A 20803-nucleotide genomic window follows, 5' to 3' on the forward strand; every position below is an offset into this window, starting at 1 on the left:
TCCACTGCAGGCTGTTTTTTGGGGAGCAAAGAGGAAAAGATAAACTAGTAAAGCGATGCACTTCTACATGATTTTTAAAGGGGTTTTTTTGGACAGAAATAAAAATTTGCCCTGTCTCAGATAATTAGCTATTTCCTTACTGGATTACTGTGAAGGGACTCACAGTGCTATTAAGTGAGCCAAAGGACTCACTCTGCTTTTATTTCCCCATGTCTCTTTCCTCACCATCCTCCAGATGAGAGATGGGGGTGAAATAAGGGCATTTCTGCTCCACCAGTATGGTTGCAATCCCACCCCCCTGATGAGTGCTGGTGAAAGAGCAGATGGTGGCTTTGTCCTCCCAGGGAGTGAGGGTGCTGGGAGTGCAGCAGGAAGGACACCCCATATGCTGCTCTGGTAGTTTCCACATCACCCACCTTGGGGCTCACCCCAAGGAGGGGCAGGTTGGCTGGGAGTGTGGACCGGTGTCCTAGTGGATCCCATTGGCTGAGGACAGTGTCCCACAGGGGTTCTGAGTCTCCCACAAACCACACCAGGTTTTTTCCCCTTTGCCTTCCTCTCACCTCGTCCTTGTGGGAAGAGGAGTGAGATCCAGCATGGCCCCATCCCAGCATCCCCCATCAGTACTTCCCAGCTCCTGTTTGTAGCCAGTGAGACTGTTTTGGCACACCACAGCGCTTGCCAGGGGGTGAGCAGTGGCAGCAGAGCAGGTGACAGCTCAGATGTATTGATCACTCAGATCTGTGCTGAGGTGCTGGTGCTTCTTTGCTCAGCAGCTTTCTTCCTGGCTGCATCCAGAAGGAGCTGGGATTCAAAGGCCACCCCTGCCCTTGGCACAGGCTTCATCCACCCTGTCCTTAGCTGCTTCTGAAGAGAAAAGCCTGCAGGAAGTGCTCACCTTGATGCTGCGGAGGTTACAAAAGGAGCTCAAGCTGGAAAACAACATGTTTTCCACTGCTGTGAAAAGAAACCAAATCCCAATACACCTCAGACAGTGCTGCTTTGAGCTCCTGGCTGAGCAAGGAGCATCTCCAAGGTAGGGGAGGGATGGAGGGGACGTTCAGCCTGTCCAGGGAGTGGTGGAGTGGTGCTGGCTTGGTCCCCAAGTTCTTGTCCTCACAGCAAGGAGGGCATCTGCAACACCTAGTCGTGGTATTTCTGGCAACCCAAAGGCCACTGAGTGTGTGAAACGAGAGAGGGGTGTTTGTGCACAGACTGGGGGAAGGGGGCAGGGATTGAGCTTTCTGGTGACTGTCCATGTCTGTCACTCGGTGTCACTGGTTTAGGATGAAGGCTGGTAGTACTGGTGGGGAAACTGAGCCAGGGCATGGGCATTTGGGGGAGGAGGGTGATGGTACAGGGCTGAGGTGCTTGTGCTGAGGGTGCCAGTCAGTACCCGTGTTCACAGGGACACGCACCTGCAGCCATCTGGTGGGGAACTTGGTTACAATCAGATGTCCCAATCATGAATGGAGAGGAGGGAGTTGTTCTGCTGTGTCATGGAACTCTCCAGTACCACTTGTGGTTATTTTTTAGAAAGCTCTGGGATGCAGAGAAGGACAGCAGCAGTGGTTATAGGGCATCACTGTTTCACCAACCCTCTTCCACCCCCATCTCAGAGACCCCAAAGTCTCCCTCATCAGCCACCAGGGATCTCACTTTGTCACCGCCCCTCTACACAGACAAAGATCATCTTTGCACTTTCTGCCCTTCGCATCACCTCCCACAGCAGTGACCTGCCAGGCTCCCTCCATTCCTTCTTTCTGAGCTAGACATGTTGCCAGGCCAGAACTCAAGGCTATTCCTCCTTTCCCCCAAATTTCTGAGTATCCCCTGTGGGATCTGGACCATTACAGAGCTCTGCTGCTGAGCTGAGGGTCCTGGCTGGGAGAGGGACCCCTTCTCTGGGAGGGCAGGAAGAAGGGGCTGAAGAGTCACTTCTTCCACACCCACTGGTAGTTTAATTTAACTTTTTTTTTTAAGCTCAGTCACATTTCTGGAGCTTGAACCTTCCCTGACTGCTGTGTCTTGTTGCCTTTTTGCTTCCTTCCCTTCTGCTCAGGCAGCTACAGCAGACGCTGTGAGTCTATAATAAGTTATTCAGCAGTGATCATGCTCTTCCTTGGATTTAAATTTCCACATGTTTCCCTTCAGGCTGTTTCCAACTAATTTCTGCATTTGCATAATGCCCCCCTTAGGGATGCTCTGGCACAGCCCCTTCTCCCCTGCTTTGACAAGTTCATCAGGGATTCAGGCTATTAGTGGAAAAGACTCTAATTCTGTTGGCCCTTTAGCCTGCTCCTTCCCCATGCAGCTCCAATTAAAAAAGACAAGGAAGCAGTTTGGGGTTCAGAGGCATGGACTGCCCATGGGAAGTGGGCTGAAGACTGCTGGACCCCCCACCCTTGGAAGGCCCTGGAGGGAACCAGCTGGAAGAATTACAAATTCAGAAGCAAATGCTGTATCTTATTGTAGATTCTGGTCTGGCAGCCCAAATAATTTTGTCTCGACCAGAATCAGCAGAGACCCCCCCACCCCTGCTGATTCTGGGGTACTTGAAGGGGAGAGATGAGGAGGGCTGTAGCTGGGACAGCACTGGCTGGGGGTGGTGGGGCTGGTCACCCGTGCTGCAGATGCACCCACAGACATCCCCTCTCCTGAAATAATGCTCTTGCTTGGTTATTTGGAGAGATGGACATCCAGGAAGGCTGAGCACATGCAGGAGAGGGGAATGAAAACCATCACATGGGTGCCAGCTGAGTCTCCCCCTTATTACTCTTCTCTAAGGCCACCTCACCTCTTTTGGACATGCCAGCCCTTCCCTGCAAATTCTGCCTCTCTGTCTGCCATCAGAAGCAAGATCTGCTTATTTCCTCCTGATGTTTGTATTTTTCTGCCCCTCTTCAAGCAGATTTATGCTTCTACTACACACAGATGCTCCACTCTCTGTCCCTAATTCTTGTCCAACTACACAGGGGGGAAAAAAGCCTGCACCACCATCCTGCTCTTGGTGGTATTTGCCCGCTGTGATCTACACTGAAACACACTTCCCTCCAAGGTACCCAGGCACCAGCTAGATTATAACTTCCTTCAGGAACAGCATAAACACCTCCATATTTGAGTGTGGCACTCTCGTGAAGCTCACCTCTTTGATAGCCAGCTCCACATTATTACAGAGTCTTTTCTCCTGCTTTTTTTTATTAGTTCTTCCATGTTAAAAAACATAATGGGAACTTTCAGACCAGCTTCTGTACAGGTCTCTGATGCACTTCTCTCTTTTATGGCTCAAGTACAATGGCAATCGCAGACATTAACATGCTTCTTTAGGATGAAATGTACATTTGAATGGCACCCAGCTGGAGGAACATGCTGCATCTCTTGCAAAGCTGGCTGCAGCCTGCCCAGAAACTCTGCGAAGGGGGTGAGGGATGCCCAGAGTCTGCCTGCAGTCTCGTGCACATGGGGAAAGAGTCAACAGGAGAGCCAGAGAGAGGAGGGTGGTCAAAGGTGGATGCTGGAGAGAGGGGGGTGAGGCATGGCTTCTTAATGCCAGCCCTTTGGGGCAACCATTGCCTTCATACCCACTTCTGAAGCATTTCATGTGTTGCTGACAATATACAAATAAGCAAAAGTAAGATGTATGGCAGGGGTGCTTGGTATTTCCTTGTTACCAGAGGCTTTTGGATGGATGGAGATACCTCTCTCCGAGGCACGGGAAGGAGTGTGTTGAGGTCACCCTGTGTCTCAGGCTCCTTCCACGTCTCCTCCTTCTCTGGATCTCGTCTCCTCACAAACAGCACTCCCATCCCAGATTCTGCAGGTTTTGTCAGCCTTTTCTTTCCATCCCTCTTTGCATGCAGGGCCCTGACCTAGCACAAGGAGTGGAATCCTTCAAGACCAGAACCCCTCCCAGGACACTTCTTAGGTAGAGATTTCCATTACAAATCTTTTGAGGGCCCAGCACTCTGGGACGGCAACCTTATGAGGGCTCTGACTTGGGATCATCATGGCAGTCACTATTAACACAGAGAAAACCTTGCTGTCTCTACCAGCTTGTGCCAACAATAGGACAGATGGTGTGCAGCCACCAGCCTGCCTTCCTCCTTGTTTCTGATTTGGGATAGACCAGCAACTGGGATGTTCTCCTGTGGATCAGGGGTCTGTCTGCAGAGGGATGCAGAGAGCATGCCTGTTGGTCTTGTCCATGCTCTGTCCTCCTACTTCACTGCAGCTGAGGGGTCAGGCCACCCCATGGCACTGAAGTGGGAATGTTGTCCCCATCACAGGAGTCTGGAGACCCCCCCAGGACTCTGGCCTCCCAGAAGAAGCAGCAGTCATTCCCTGGCACCATAGCCCTCTTCTCCCTGTGTGTACCCTTCATGGGCCAAGCCTGGGCAAGGGATGGATCTCCCAGCTGCAGGGCTGAGAAGGGAAGCTGTAACCCCAGACTGGGGTGGTTGCACCAGCCCAGCAGCGTGTGGTTTCTCTCCTGCACATCTTCCACCAGGCAAATGTGCTCCTCCTTGTCCCAGCAGCCAGGCTGGTGCTCAATTCCCCGTTGTTAGACAGTCACATGCCACAGCCTCAGGGAGAACAGGAGTCCACTGTTTGTCTGCAAGAGGAAGAAACCTGCACAGGACATCCATGCTGGGCCCTGCTGTGCAAGCAGCCCTCGCAGGCCCCGGTGCTCTGTGCTCCGCAGGAAAGCTCAATCCCAGCAGGGTCAGCGGCCAGGGATGGCAGTGACATGCAGGTGGCAGCTACACGTGGCCCCCTTTGGAGAGATAAGCAATCAGTGCTACCACCACGCCGATGTACACTCCTGTGCCAATGGTGATGGAGAGCGCCGCAAGGAACAGAGCTCGGCGGGAAGCTGAGCTGGCCAGGTGAAAATCTCCTTTGGAGACAGCCTTGCTGGTCTGGAAGGAGAAGAAACGCTTGTTGCTCACAGCTGTACCAACCTGGCCTTTAACCAGCATGCAGTTGTTTCATTTCTGAGTCAGTGCTTCAGGCCACTGCACCCCATGGAGGCTGGGAACAGACAGCAAAGTGTCTGTCAGTCTGGGAGGGCTCAGAACAGCAGTGCCACCTGCACACATTTCCCTGTGGATTTTGCCTCCAAGGGAAACATGGGCTTCAGCTACTTGTCTGACAGCACCCCTCTGGGCACACAGCCAGAGCTGTGAGAGGGTGGCTGGACTCTTGTGAGACCTCAGTGCATGGGGTGATGGCTGTGTGGTACTGGCCAGATACCAGTGCACCCTATACAGAGATGTAATGAGAACTGCCTAGGCTCAGGGAGCTGACTCTTGATGGCGTGGTCTGTTGGTCCAGCTGTGCTGCCACCTGATTTTTCCTGCATGGGGTTTTCAGCTGAAGCCTATTTGCTGCTGAGGGGCTGCTGAAACTAGCAGTGGAGACAGATCCTTATCTCTCTGGAAAAGGATGGCAACTTCCAGCTTCTCTGAGTGCTCAGGGCATATCCCAATATGCTCTTGTTACCTGCTACTTGAGTTCAAGTTTCCAGGTGGGCATCAATGCATTCAATGTGCAAAGACACTAAACAGAGATATGGTCCTTGCCTCAGTGAGTGAACAAAGGGGGTAGTTATAGAAAATGGAGCTAGATATAAACTGCCCCACCTACATCACCACGTGGAGAGTGCACTGTGCTATCTTGCACTATGTGGAAAATGTGAAATCAACTGCTCCTTGGGGTCCTAATCAATTAATGCTTCCCCTGCCTCTCACCAACTCTGTGCCAGGAACTCATGTAATATATTTTTCCACCTCTGTTCCTATCCTCTTGATTTAACTTCTTAATGCCTCCTCCCATCTATTCTTGGTACAGCAGCATCTATGCAAATGTGGACTAAATCCTCTGGCTCTGCATGAATTATTCTGGGTCAACAGCAGTGTAAGTGAGCCCAGGCTCCAGGCTAAGTCCTCAGGGACACAGCAGTTCCTGTGAGCTGCTGCAGCCTGAGGGCCATTGCCTCTCCAGCCTCTGCCAGCCTGGCATTGGCTCCCACAGGTCAGCCAATGTGCATCAGAAACAAGTGCAAGAGAGGAGCTGTAGTGTGATGCAGACCCCAAGCTCCCCTTTGCCTCCAGCCTCCAGAGCAGCCTGGCTCCTGTAGCATGAGCTGCCTCAGTCTGGGTCATGGTGTAGAACCTTCACATTACTGGAGAATGGGAGGACAGGTGGGAAAATGCCATTTTCCTGAACCTGGCTTGAGAGTGAGAAGCTGGGCAAGGGGCCAAGAGGGGCCCCAGTTCCCTAAATAACAGCCAGAAAAGCCAAAGGAAAAGCCTGACCTCCAGTAACCCACACCAGAACTGGAGGGGGTCCAACCCCACAACAATTGTGGAGACATCCAGGAGCACCCTTTGTCTCAACCCTCAGAGTTATGGCCATGGCACAGAGATGAGCCTTAGATTCAGAAAGGTGCTGGTCACCTCCATGGGCTGCTGAGGCTTTCAGGGCCCTTGCTGTAACACTTGGCACATGCAGGCAAGCAAAGGGATTCCTTACCCCTTGGGAGAAGTAGAAGGCAGCAATCCCCAGGGGCCAGAAGCAACACAGCATGGAGAAAAGGGCCAAGCCCAAGTGGTCCCGGGGAGGCAGCATCAGGAAATGATCCTCGCTTTCGCTGTCGCTGGACGAGTCGCTCTGCAAAACCAGATGGATTCAGCACATGCCCACCTCCCCGTGCCACTCTGCAGGCTGCATCTCAGCACCTCGCCTGCCAGCTCCCACTCTCTCCCAATCCCATCACATGTTCTCATACAATTCCCACTGGCACATTCAAGGAGTAAATTTCAAAAATATTTTACACTCTTCAGCATGGTTTGATGAGGATCAACGTAGCTCAGCAAATTGGATTCTCGGCTCCCTGCCAGAGCAAATGCTGGGGGTCTGGGATTTCCCTGCATTAGAGAGAGTCTTTAACTGAAATACCTTCAGCTTTGGCAGAACTGACTGTTTGTCAGCTTAAACAAACTTAAACAGAGTGAGTTATCCCCATTAGAGTCTAGGAGATCAATATCTTGCTAAACTAATTTAGGAAGTGAGGGAAAGCATTTGAAGTGGAGGCTCCATCGCAGGGCAGCATGCCCTGTCCCCTTAGTGAGTCACTGCTCAGTGGCTGTGGGGAGCCCTCTTGCCTTTGGGCACTGCTGGGCCAGCCTCAGACCGCCCTGCAGGTGATGTGTCTTGGTGGGGAAGGGACACAGAGGTGGGGACATCCCTGCTGCCCTCTGAACAGGCTGCGCCACCCACACCAAAAGAGGCAGAGCTGTGCTGGGTCATCAGGCATCAGCTCCAGTGGGCTCTGGGACCCTCTCCCACCTCTCAAGATCCTGGATGATGTTTCCCAGCCTTGGCACCACTGTTCAAGTATAGCACAGCAAGGAGGCTGCTTTGTCAGCTCTCATTCTTCCTGTGCAGGATTCATCCTGTCTTTATATATATCTATAAAGCTTTCTCTCAGCTGCTGCCATCATGCATGTGAATTTTGCTGTTATGCAAGAATTGCTGTTTCTCTTTAGCTCGAGTGCCCCAGCAGCAGCAGCAGGCTGCCCTTCTCAAAGCATTCCCATTTCCCAAGGGTCCTGCAGAGACCCACATCCCTTTTGCTCCCAGCAGCAGGCAGCCAGGCTTCTCTTAGAGAAGCTGACTTTCTTCTGAGGTCAGCAGTGAGGAAAAAGGAGCAGAAATGATAAGGAGGAAGAAGAAATACTGGGTGCACAGGGAGGCTGGTGAGGCAGGAGATGGTAGGATTTGGGGGGGAGTTCTGGGTAAAGAAGGGAGAATAAATTATCAAGAATTGAACCAACATCCAAAAAGAACGATCACAGGAGTTTAGTGCCATCCTACCTGTCCAAGCTCACCTCATACTCCTGGAGCTCCTCTTCCTCCACCTCATAGGAAACAGTTTGGATACGGATGTCACTCTCTACCAGGCAGGATCCTTGTGCCTCTTGCCCTTCAGGAGCTTCAGATGAAGACTCCTTGCTCTCTGTAAAAGTGGTCTCGCAGCTTTCCATCTTGCTGTCCTTGGCCTTGAGAGCAGTCTCGTCCTTCACGAGGATGAAACTGGGGCCGTACAAAGCCTCAACAGCCAGCTGCAGGGAACTGGCATCCAGCAGCTGGTGAGTCCTGGCACCACCAGTGTTTTGGAATATGTAGGAATACAGTTTCCCTTGGCAGCGATGGCTGGGGTAGTCCTGGCTGTGGTGCTGGTGGTAAGAATAGCTGCTGCCCAGGTGGCCATTGGGCTTGGCCAGGAGCGGGTTTTGGAGCTCACGCACGCTCTCCATGCTGCCGGCGGTGCTGGGGAGATCCTGCAGGAGCAGAGGGGTGGGAGGGAGCAGGCTGTTATTTCAGCAAGGCAAGGGAGCACAAAAGCACAACCAATGTCAAGAGGCTAGTGCGAACAGAAAAAATTGGCAATACTGGAGAAAACAAGACCCCTCCCCACCTCTGCACAGCTTGAATGCTATCTCCCCAGGTGGTAGCAAGATAAGGATGCAACCCTGCAGTAAGGTTATCTGATTCTGGCTGGATTACCATGAGGACTTGCTGTATCTATAATGCATCTTAAGTTGGCCATGTGCAGCCTGACAGGAAAGGACCTACTGCATCTTTTCTGCTGGTTCATAATGTGTGCTGTGACTGACAGCACAGAAGTAGATAAGAGACTGACAATCATTGAAGGAGCCTCCCTGACTCCCCAAAGCAGAGGGTTGCATGGTGAATTATATCCCACTGGACATTACACATACACCTAACTGGCTTTCAGGTGCATAGGAAATTCTCTAGGTCTCATCCAAGCCTGAACTGGGGCTGAGGCAAGTGCAGTGAGCCACCAAGGGAAGCCAGGGGGCTGCTGTGAGGACATGGAGGTGGTGTTTAGGCTGGTGTGGGAGTGCTGGATGCTCAGCCAGCTGTGAGGAGGAACAGAAACATGTGGACATTAAAGGGGAGAGTCCATGGGGTTTGGTCCACTTTGAAATGATGAAATTTTGAGTAAATGATCCATCACATCAAAGTGCTGTTTAAACCAGCTCCACCCCTGGGTACAGAGGCAGCCAGACATCCTTGGCTCTGGGCCAGCAGCTTCAGAAAATGCTGAGTCCAGAGGAGATCCTCAGCTACAAATGTCAACACGGATTTCTTCCTCAGGGAAACTCCTTTCCTCCATTTCAGAGTGCTGAAGGCTTGTACTGTTCTCATTTTTTTCCCATGAAAATTTTTCAGATGAAATATTTCCACCCCTTTCCTTCAGAGGAGCATTTACTATTTTGGCTTCCCAACCCACCTTGGAACAAAGAAAAAGTACAGTGAAATATCAGCATTCTCAGGAGAGAGAAACAATTACTTTGCCCTCTTCACTCCCTGAGCCCCAGGTTCTACAGTCTCTTTAGCATTTTCCCATGCCACCTTATTGCCTTGCAACCTCAAATGTTCTTGTTCTCCTTAGAGGCCTGGGTCACTGACTCCTCTGCAGGATGCTGTGCAGCAGGGTCACACTTCCTCCTGCTGTAAGAATGCCTGAGGTGCACTAGGTTTTCTGATAGACAGCACATCATCTTGGCTTTAAATCTCAAGGGGGAAATATAAATAGAGCAACTGAAGACTTGAGAAACTGAAAAGCCCAAGTGGTCCTGTTTCCTTGGCCAAACTCTACCACACCAGGCAGATGGAGAGCCATGCGTGGTTTTAAATGCACCTGTCCATTGGCTTTGTTTGGGCAGTGGTCATCACATTTTGGGAACCTGCTCAGGAAAATGGAACTGTTCAAAAGCTCTCTTATGCTACTAAAACACTGTGCATTTTGGTGAATGCCCTTCACTTCTCCCTTTCTAAAATCATTCCCTGCCTTCCACAGTCTCCCACCTTACTTATAAAGCTGCTAGTGGCTCGTGCAGCAGATGGCCATTAAGTATTTTCAAAATATTTAAGAGAGATGCATATTTATAGCAAAGATGGTTTTATTTTCTGCACAGACATGGAGAAGCTCAAAGCTACATCCCAGTTTTCAGGCAAGGAAATCACAATCCTCTTCTTTGCTTAACTTAACATGCAAATTAGATTTCTAATAAAATAACCTATTTTTTAACAAAACTGTAAGGAGAGACCAGTCACCAAGTGTCATTTGAGAGCAGCAGCCAAAGCAGGAGCCCAGCACTAGTGAGAGAAAATTGACAGTTTTAGTACAGCATCCATGCCTTATTTCAAGAAATGATTCTGGCAGCAAGATAGGATAGGAAGGAATGGGATCTTGCTGAGAACTGCTGAAGGGAGTCAGTTCCAAATGTGCTGAGAAACACCAGCAGAGGGACCTCGGGCAGGCTGCTGGCCCTGGGCAGCAGGTGCTGCCTGTGTGGAACCTGCTGTGCTTCTCATGGTCCTCAGCAACAGGCTGGAGAAGGAGCAGAGCTGCACAGAAAAGCCACACATTCACAGCAGCAAGCGCTGGGAAACAGAGAGTGGGAGGGGGAAAGAGGGAAAGGAGCTGGGAGGAATTGGAAACCTAAAAGGCAGTTTGGGAGGTGCCAGGGAAGCAGTGTGGGAAGAGTGCATCTGTGCAGCTGGACTGCTGCTGGATGTGGACTCTGTTGGGTCCCAAAGGATGCTAGAAGGGCTAGTGGGAGATGTCTCACTGACCTGGGCTCTGGGGAAGAGGCAGCAAGGGCTTGCAGGCAGCAAATGTCCAAGGCTGAACATACCTTGGAAAAATAACAGTGTGGGTATCAAAAGAAATCACAGGAAAAAATTCCTCAAGTATGAGGAAGTCTGTGAATGTGGGCTGGGCAGGGCTGAGGCTTCATCCCAGGGAAGTAGGGCGAGCTCAAACCTTTCTGGTCCCTCAGATTGTCCTGGAGCTGTGCTTAGAGCAGAGCCAGGATCTTGGAGCTGCTGCACAAAGCATGGACAGGGCAGGGATACAGCTAGAAGGCTTTAGCCTGTGCTAGTCCTAAACCCTCTGGAATTAGAAAAGATTCACCTGTACTAAAGTCTCTTTTCCTTGCTGCCTTCCACTCTTGGGAGTTGGGGCTCATGCTCTCCCTGGGAGACTGCAGGGACAAGGTAAAAGTGCAGAAGAAAATCTCACAGTGCTTCTGATCAATAAGCAAGGGAGCCACCAACTGCAGCCTTCTTGCCCAGTCCTGGCATTTGTCAGCTGTGGGGAGGGGACAGTGAGGGCCAGTGTCACAACACGCTTGCAGCAGTGTGGTCAGCCCTGCTGGAGAGCAGCCAGGCTGAAACCTTCCTCTCCAATAATGGTGAAGATGTGAAAGGGCCCCAGTACCAGAGGGGTTAGAGATGCTTCCCAACCCTCAGTCACCAAGATCAGCACATGTACAGAATGGCCTGGGTTTGCAGGTGCTGACAAGGGCCATCGAGACTCTAGAGATGACATTGGAGAGGGAATGGCAGAGAGAGTGAGGCCCTGCCCTGCATGCACATGTGCAGGGAAGGAGAGAGTCAGACCAGCCCTGCAGTTGTACCCAAACCCCACTTGGGTTATCTGAATCCTACAGGGAATTTAGCCACACAAGGACTTAAAAAAGGAAGCCTAGTAATAAAATAAGCCTGGTGAGAAAGAAAGCCTGTTAATAACCAAGCTTGGGGAAAGAGGAGTGAAGTCAGAAGATGAAAGCAAGAACGCAGTAAAAGACAAAATTGTCGAAGAGTGGCCATTGATTGCCAGCAAGACTGGATAGCATCCATCAGCCCCATGGGGCTGGTCTGGGCTGTACTGGCAGCAGGAAATGGAGGTGAGATGCTGCAGGGTGCATGGGGAGGATGCACATACCCAGATGTGCTGCTGAGTGCATGGGGGGATGCACACACCCAGATGTGCTGCTGGGTGCATGGGGAGGATGCACATACCCAGATGTGCTGCTGGGTGCATGGGGGGATGCACACACACAGATGTGCTGCACAGGGAGGATGCACACACACACACACACACACACACACACACACACACACACACACACACACACAGAGATGTGCTGCTGGGTGCACAGGAGGATGCACACACCCAGATGTGCTGCACAGGGTGGATGCACACACACACACACACACAGATGTGCTGCTGGGTGCACAGGAGGATGCACACACCCAGATGTGCTGCACAGGGAGGATGACACACACACACACACACACACACACACAGATGTGCTGCTGGGTGCACAGGGAGGATGCACATACAAGCATACACACACAACTTGGGCACACCTGGGGGAGGCAGACTGCGGTGCCCTGGTTGAGCTGAACCATTGCTGCAGCTCTGCTGCTGCCTGACAGCTGCTGGCTCCCTACGATCTGCCTCCCCCTGTGCACGGCTGCTCCTGTACAGCTCCTGCACAGCTGGCTGAGCGGGCCCCCACACGCCCCAGCCTGGCTGCAGCAGCCCCCAGCAGAGTGGGAAATGCACAGCTGGGTTGTGTACTCTCAGATTCTTTAGGCGAGTGCTGGGTAAAATGAGCCAAAATAAGGCACGAAAATAAAGAGGTATCAAATTTAGCTTTGTATTTCACAGATCTCACCTCCACACCACATCCCCTGAGGCAGTTCTCAGAGGGACCCTTGGCACAGATGCCGGCTATGATAAGCCAGCTAATGATGAATTAAGTAGCTGTTCCAGGAATCAATCATCATTTAATTGCCCTGTCAAGCAAACACTCTGCCTTGCTTCCCGGGCTCATTAGCAGGTTGTGGCTGTGGTGCATGTCCCCAGACTCCGGAGTGAGAAGGTTAGCCCACCCTGCCTGAAGGCTTTCCCCTTCAGGACCGCACCAGGGGAGGTCGGTGTCCTCAGGCATTGGTGTCCTGCTGCACTGCCATGCCCTGGCTGGCCTGAGGGCAGGGGACAGCGTGAATGCCTGTTCCTAATCAAGCTGATGTTAAGCAGCACCATGGCCAGGTACAGCTACCATAGCCCCAGGACAGATGTGGACCCACTCCTGATGGAAAAAGAAAGCATAGGAGATTTGTTGAGCTCTTGTCCCTGAGCCTGGACCTTCCTAGAAGCTCTCAGGAGGTGCTTTGGATCTTCTAAGCAGAGGCCCAGGTCCAGTCAGGACATAGTACCTCTGCCTCAGGGCATCCGAGTCATTCTGATGAAAGCCATCTCACAAAAGCTGCTGAGAAGCAAAGGCACAGCATTGCCTGGGCAGCTGTCATTTTGGAAAGTGGGGAGGAAGAAATGGCTGTGAAAGCTCATGGACAATGTGTCTGGCAGGAGTGGACCAAGCCCCCTCTCAACCCTGTGCAGCAGCAGGGATCCCTGGCATGTCCCAGCCCTGAGCCCTGCAGGGTGAAGCACAGCTCCAGGGGAGAAGGAAGTGCTTTCATCAGCCCCACAGACATGATTGCAGAAAGCAGTTTGGCTCCAGTCCACACAGAAGCATTCCCATGGGTGCCCGTCTGACACCAGTGCTTCTGGCTTGGGCACAGCACAAGCATGTAGATTGAGGGGCTGCTCATCCCCGGGGTGTAACAAAGCCTCCACCAGTCCTGGGAAAGGTTGCTGTGGCATCAGGTGAGGTGGGCTGGGGGCTGGAAAGGTCAGAGGGGTGATGTGGGGGAGGCAGGTCCCAGTGTGGGGCAGGAGGGAAGGGTGGTGAGACGTGATGGCCCCAACGGGGCTGGCAGAGATGGTACCCAGAGAAACAAAAGAGCACAGTAGGGAGAGCAGTGGGAAGGGAAATGGGCAAGAGGCATGGGGCAGGGGAAGCAAAGTGACATCTGAGCCAGACAGAGAAGGATCCTGGCCACCAACACGGAGAAGAAGAGGACTATGAAGCTGCTGGAGGGGAAAGAGCTGGTGAGGACCAGGAGGGAAGGAAGAAGGTGACACAAAGCCTGGACTTGGTTTAGAGAGAGGATAGCTGAGGCATTTGTGATGTAGAGAATCTGATTCACACCTTTGATGCAGCTGGTTTGATAGAGCTGGAAGGGAGTGAATAAAATGCTTGTTCTGATCTCCTGACAGGTGGAAAGCCAGTACCAAAGGGCTGCTGGCTCCAACAGAGACTAAATTGCTCTGAGAATTGGGATGCCATGGGCTGCTTTTCAAGGATCACAAGTCAAATTGGGCAATTTCCAGGTGGAAACCGGGTCTTTATTGTCTCTGATAAAAACGTTTCTCTGCGGCAGTGTTCTGACCCAGCTATGCTCAGAACTAAGGTGTTGCTTCCTGATGGTAGGGAGCAGCAAATCCATCCCTGGGGCTCGCAGGGAAGAGCTGGACTGGTTTCGGAGAAGCTGTTCCAGGGGCTCCAGGGCTGGGGCTCCCACCCCTCCCTGTCCCCAGCTGCAGTGCCAGCAATCTGGACACACTGCCGGTGCGCATCACATCCACAGGGGAGCAGCGGAAACTCCATCGCCTCCAGGCAGCATTCCCACAACACCCGGCTTCACCCGGGGCGTGCCTGCACATGCACAGGCTGTGCGGCGCCGCAGGGTGGTCGTGGCTGCCGTGTCCCCCGCCTCGGCCGCGTCCGGCGCTCGCCAGGCGGCCACCAGGTGTCCCCGGCGCGCCGCGCAGCGCCCACCGCGCCGCGCCAACAGCACAGCTCCGTGCCAACAGCCCCGCACAGCCCCGCTCAGCACCGCACCAACAGCACCGCACCAACAGCACAGCCCCGCACCGCCCCGCACCAACAACACCGCCCCGCACAGCCCCGCACCAACAGCCCCGCACCTGCCGCACAGCCCCGCATCGCCCGAACAGTCCCACACCCCGCTAGGAGTCCCGCACATCCCGCATCGCCCCGGCCGCTCCCGACCCCCAGCGTCCCGGGGCTGGGGCCGGCGGCTGCGGACGCAGCCTGGGTCCGGTGCCTGTGTGCCCAAATCTCTGGGGAAGGCTACGGCGCCCCAGCACCCCACGGCTGGCGCTGGCTCGTCTAGCGAGGGCGCGGCGCCGGCCCGGGGCCGGGATGCGCCCCGCCGTGCCCCTCGGGCAACAGATGTACGGGAAGGGCTCGTCGGGCCGGCGACGCGGGAAGGAAGCATGGACGGTGATGGAACTAAAGCACATGGTGGTGTGGGTGGCTAGGTGTAAAATTAGCAGGTTTGGACTCTCTCGGCATGGCCTTTTTTAAGCAGGAGACGCAAACAAGTAAATAAGGTGTTGTCGGAAGTTTCTGCGGGCTGTTCCGTGTACGTGGGACCAGGGAGGAGAGCGGGCAGGGTCGGGGGCTGCTCCTGCGGCTGGTCCGGAGCTGGAGGGCAGCGGAGCGGCCGTGGGGTGCCCAGCCGAGGCACAGCAGAGGGGGTGACCTGACTGATATCACTGGGCCAGGGAAGTGGACCAGGACAGGATCAGGGATGGGCAAGTTCCGAAGGTTCCAACAGCCACAGTGGGACAGTTCTCAGCCTCAGAGCACTCCTGATGGGTTTGCATCCAAACAAACAGCAGCCCTGCAGCACCCTCAACAAGAAGCCTCTGTGAGGGGCTTTAAAGGGGCACATGACACCAAACAAAGCTGATGGATTGCTCTCACCACAGGCTTCTTCAGTTTCCTCTATGGGGACCCAGCAGGGTTGCTGGGAGGCAGTGGAGGTCAGGGCTATGACTCCCAGATGTGGTTGCTGCTGGAGCTGTCAGCATCTCCAGCCCTTTGAGGCGTTAGCCAGTGAAGACAGTTTTGGAAGTCGGGCTCTCACTTCTTATCTGAGCCAAAAATACCAGTTGAGGATCAGAGGAGACTAATTCCCCTGCCTGCTACAGCATCTAAATCACTGTCTGGGAGAAACATGAGCTCAGACTGGGTCTGGGCTTCAACCTTCTCTTCCTCAGCTCAGGACCACCCTAAGGAATTACAGTAAGACTGCTCTCTGGAGAGAGGAGCATTGGCATTCTGCCCTCAGTGTAGAAAGCCTACTTAGAAAGATCCATGTATGCAGAGGCACTGAGAGCCAAACTCACTGACACCTGGGCTCCAATGCCTCCAGCACACAGGCAGCCCAACCCCTCGCCCCAGATCAGGCTCCTTGCTCAGAGTGCCCAAAGGGACAAGTATCCCACTGGACTGCTCACAGAGGTCCTTCAAGATGTGTTCACTATAAAGACATTCTCTCTGCTGCTGGAAGATGCACAGAAGCTCTTGCTGGCAGATTGTAATTTTGCTCATGGCTGATTTTCCTCTGCTAATGACTACAGTCCTCTATTTCACATCAGGTTTTCTCCATCACTATTTATACCCGGTATTGAACTGAACACAATGGTTATCCTAAATGGCTCCATGCTCTTCTCCAAGTAGGCACTTTTACCCAAACCCTTCTCTCCAGTCACATCATCTCTGCTTCAAGGCTCTCCTGCTCATGAGGTCCCACAGGCCATTTGTGGCTGCTGTTATTACGGGACCCTGCACCCCTCATCTGAGAGCATCAATGGCTTGTGCTGGAGCAGACCTGTGCCTCATGCTCCTCTCCAGGACCAGCTGTGCTCCCCTTTGCCCTGCAGCCCAGCCTGGGACCACGTGCAGGTCTGCATCCCAGGGATGATCTCCCTTCAACATCCTGGCACCCAGCACAGCAGTGGTCAGGCAGATGGGACGTGCCTTTCTTCCAAGTGAGAGACTTGCGCCATCCAAGACCAAAATGGGGACAGGGACGTAGCACTCAAGGTAGCAGCAGTTGTTGGAGGCACATAAAGATGTTCTCCCCTTCACAGCTGTGGCTTGCTGATAGAGCAGCTTAGCCACAGCACCTAACTCCACCCTCACATCTCCCTGAAAATCCCCGTTATCAATTGAAGCTGGCAATGTAAAGCATCTGTTAAGCACTGCTCATTTGTCTCTGTTCAGAACATATCCGTACTCAAATGATTCATTAGCACCCTGAAGGCTGGTGCATGCAGCACCCTCATCTCCCCACTGCCCTGTTTATTTTATCCATGTCTCCCTGCCTTCAGCTCAGGGCTATTTCCACCTTGCTTACTGTGTCCTGATTCTCCTGGGGATTCACAAGGCTCCTCCGTGGTTCAGATGTTTAATTCATCTGCCAATGATCTGGTCTCTCTTTAAAAACAAACTTAAGTTGTGGAGATGACACTTTTCTAGCTTACTTTTCCAAGCCCTAAGTTTCCAATTATCAGCAGTAAGATGATTTCCTGGTCCAGCAAATAAGTGGATTGCTGTCTCCCCATCTGGCAAACACCTGCAGGCCCAGACAAACTTCAAGGTGTTAAAATTATTACTAGGGTCAAAAAGTGCAATCCAAACCAGATGTTGAGAGTATCTTCCATATTCCAGAATTCCATATTGCCAAAGAATACTCAAGTGGAGACATGCCCTCTAGTTTGAGGAGGGGCAGTTCACACTGGTTTATTCTATTGTCAGGAATATAATGAGAGGAAAGGCAGAAGCTGCCCCCAGCCATCCCACAACCGTTGTCCATCCCACAATATCAGACTCCAGGATGATGCAGAGGATAGTGCTAAATTTTCTCCCATATGATATGGAAACAAAGCTGTTACTAAACAATATCACATTTTCTTTTCCATGACCTGGTCAAGTCGCCTTGCTGAGGTGCTCTCTGGACTGCTCCTTCATTTGCTTTGTGGATGTTTTCCATTTCCTCCTGGGCCATTTCTCTTCCCAGCCCATGACACCACCCCCCTGGGAGAGGACTCAGCTTGCTTCTTGCACCCATCCAGAGGCACAGTGTGTTGAAAGAGGCAGTTGTGCACAGGGTGAGCTGCACTGTTGGTCCTTTGTGGGCTGAAGGAGAACGTTCTGCTCATGGTGTTTCCCTCCCAGCATGCTCCTGCTGCGTGGGGACCCTCTTGTCCTTCCACGCCTCCATGGAAGTCATGGAGAGCGGGAAGGATTTGCAGAGAAACCTCTGCCCAGCTCAGGAGCAGCATCAGTGTGGCTGTCACACATGGCATTGAATCTCTGATGTGCCTTGGGCCAATTTTTCACACCAGCTGTTGGGCTTCCAGACACATAGCTTGGGGACAAATCCTGCAACCAGCTCTGGTTTTCAAAACATACCTGAAGTGTTTTACTTCAAAAGGAAGCTGGTTTAAGTGATGCGCCCAAGAAACGCTGGGGATCATTGCATCCTTCCCTTCCAGGCTGAGTGAAGTGTTTGGTTTGCTCCCTTTTTCACTTGACAGAGAAACAGCCACAGAAGGACAATTTGGAGGAAACCCGTAACACATTTTTTTTCCTCTCTAATGCTGTGCCTTGGCCCTTCACTCAGAAAAGCCAATCATTTGCCCATCTCCAACTCTACAAATAGAGAAATTCTGTCTAAACATGTTGCCTGAAATTACTACCCTGAAAGCAGCAATGGAGTTGCAGCTCCTGCAAGTGGTACCTGCCAGTCACAGGCTCTGGTCCAGAACTTCAGGAAATAGGCAAAAAAAAAGGGGGGCAGAAAGGGCAGAGCTTTGGACTACCTAGTGAAGTCAAAGATGGTCCTGGGAAGATGTGAGTACATCCCAACACAAGCAGAGGGGCTGTGAGGGGGGCAGACAAACCAAAATGGCCTGAAGTGCCCGTGCCCGTGCCCATGCCAGGGCCCCACTGACTGCTCTGCCATAAGCTCCTGGCCTGGGCAGGATTGGCCCTTTTGGGGCTTGCTCCAGGGAGCTTGTAGGTGGTAGAGGGAAATTTTAAGGGCCAATTTTTTTCTGAGTACTTGGTCACTTCTCTGCAAGTGATGGTGATTTTTGCAGGCTGGGCTGAGGGCAGGAAGGAGTTGGGTACCATGCAAAAGCAGGGATCTGCTGTACAAACTCACTGTGCTAGAGCTGCAGCAAATTACTCATTCTTTAATAATGGTGTTTATTACCTTCCTCTGACGGTGGCTCAGGGAGACAAAGTGAAGTGGATTCAGCTCCCCAAAGCTTCAGCTCTGCCAGCTGTTTTTATGACACAAGAAACTTTTGCCAGTGAAATGCAGTCACTGCATTTTGGCTTGGGTAATTTCTTCTCATGACAATCTACAAAGTAACCAGCAACTATCCCTCAAAGACCTAAGCTATTTTTTCCCTCGCGGGTGGCAGGCAGGCTCAGACCCCACTTCTCTGGTTTCCCCTGGTATTTATATAGTGCTACCTTCATCCTGGGAAAAAGGTTTTTACTGGGTGCAGATCCAAGCTAAATGAAAGGAGAATTTATCTTTTTCAGAAGCAAAGGAAGCAGCCCAGTAAAATGGGTTTGGGAGAGCAGCATGGCTTTTGTGAAACCCGCAGCAGCTTCGGAGAAGGAATTATAAACAGGCACTGGGTAGAGAAGGAAAGTGCTTCCCATTGAAACTCCTGAACGAGTGGCTTTTTCCCCCAGACACAAAATGGGAGGTCATCCTCAGGGCTACAGGGAGATGGTGCTGCTCAGGGAAGCCGTGTCGCTGGCACAAGTCACGGCACCCTCAGCAGCTGTGTGTGCCGAGGTGCCCGGACTGCTCCCCTGCCCAGCCGCATCCCGCCCATGGCCGGCAGTGGCGTGGCTCCCCCGGCTGCTGAGGCTTCTCAGAGGAAGAAAACCACCCCCAAACTTCAGCCGGCGGCTGAGCTGCCACCCGGGGAGGGAGTCCTGAAGGCAGCCTGGGTCCAAGGTGTCACTGCAATTGCTCCGACATATCTGGCCTCCAAAACTTTGGTTGAAATCCTTACATTTTGGCCACCCCAGAGCCTCTGACGGGGTAATTTGTCCTGCTTTCTCCAGGTTGTAGCCTTTCATTTTTACATCCCCCAAGGTATTTTCTGACCCCCTGGCGCCAACTGGAGCTCGGCGCGATGCTGCCTTTCCCTGGGGACGCGCTGCCATCCCACCGGAGCAGCCTGGGGACGCTGGGGACGAGCTCCGGGACCCCCCGGGAACGCCGACCGGCCCGGCTGCCAGCGGGGGTGCCCCCACCCGAGAGCCGTACGCGGGTCCTTACCTGCGTGCCGAGGGAGGGCTCACCCGCCAAGTTGGAGCACGGGCGGCGGGAGTGGAGAGGCGGCGGCTGGCATGACGGCGGCCGGCAGCGCTCGGCGGCCCCGCCGCGGCCTGCGGCCGGGTGGGCGGCGGGCGGCCCTGCGGCGGGCCGGGCCGCGGCCGGGGGAGCGGCGGGAGCGCGGAGCCCCGGCCGGGGGCGCGGTGCGGCGGCGCGGAGCGCGGCGCGGGGCCGGCGGGAGCGGCTGCGGCCGGAGCCGCTTCACCTCCGCAGAGCCGCGCTCGATCGGCGCTGCTGCGATCAGCGGCTCGAGGGCTGGCCGAGGGGAGCCGCGCCGCTGCTCCCGACGTGACTGCTTCTCCTGCTGCTTCCGAGAGCACCGCACAAACTCTCTCCTTTCTCTCCGGATCGCTGCGTTTCCCAGGGCACAGCCCTTCCCACTCCCCCAGCGAGGGAAAGACCCGGTGTCAGCGAGCAGAGTTTAAAGGAAAAGGATAAAAGCGATTTCTCGCTGCCCGAGCCGGTGCTGCGGGGACGGGCAGCCCGGCCTGGGGGCTGCACCCCAGGGACAGCCAGCTCGTTTGCTGGCTCAGTCAGGTATTTTTCTGCCCTGCTCCGTAAGAATCAGGGTGGCAGGCTGATTCGCCCCACACACATCTGGGCATCGCTCCGATTAGTGGAGGTAACCCGGGTTTGCACCAGCACGGCCAGAGTCAAGACCGCAGCTCCAACAGCCCATTCTCCCCGAGCCCCTTTCCCCCCGCTCCCCCAAATGTCCCGGGGAGCTCGTGATGCTCCCTCACGTTTCGGCAGCTCCCTGAGCCCTGTACCGATGCCCTGCTGTTCCTAAACTCCCCAGATGTCCCCCTAATCGTTTTCCCCACCT

At 53.4% G+C, this 20803-nt stretch overlaps 1 protein-coding gene across 1 annotated transcript; it reads right to left on the bottom strand.

Moving 5' to 3' along the window:
• Positions 1-3129: 3129 nt before the first annotated feature.
• On the bottom strand, positions 3130-20024 carry SYNDIG1L (synapse differentiation inducing 1 like). Its single transcript, XM_030949786.1, has 4 exons — positions 19921-20024; positions 7893-8345; positions 6535-6672; positions 3130-4919 (listed from the first exon to the last, which is right to left on the bottom strand). Exons 2-4 carry the CDS (start codon positions 8319-8321, stop codon positions 4761-4763), a joined length of 726 nt encoding a protein of 241 aa, XP_030805646.1. The 5' UTR covers positions 8322-8345; positions 19921-20024; the 3' UTR covers positions 3130-4760.
• Between the last annotated feature and the right edge of the window lie 779 nt (positions 20025-20803).

Source organism: Camarhynchus parvulus, chromosome 5, assembly GCF_901933205.1.
Source record: "Camarhynchus parvulus chromosome 5, STF_HiC, whole genome shotgun sequence".
Taxonomy (NCBI): Eukaryota; Metazoa; Chordata; class Aves; order Passeriformes; family Thraupidae; genus Camarhynchus; species Camarhynchus parvulus.

Bases quoted from the DNA above. Each gene is read 5' to 3' on its own strand.
- SYNDIG1L (XM_030949786.1), bottom strand. From the start codon at position 8,321: ATGGAGAGCGTGCGTGAGCTCCAAAACCCGCTCCTGGCCAAGCCCAAT. The intron at 6,673-7,892 runs GTGAGCTTGGAC...CTGGTTTTGCAG, and splicing joins AGGAGCTCCAGGAGTATGAG to AGCGACTCGTCCAGCGACAG. The intron at 4,920-6,534 runs GTAAGGAATCCC...TTCTCCTTCCAG, and splicing joins CCTTCTACTTCTCCCAAGGG to ACCAGCAAGGCTGTCTCCAA.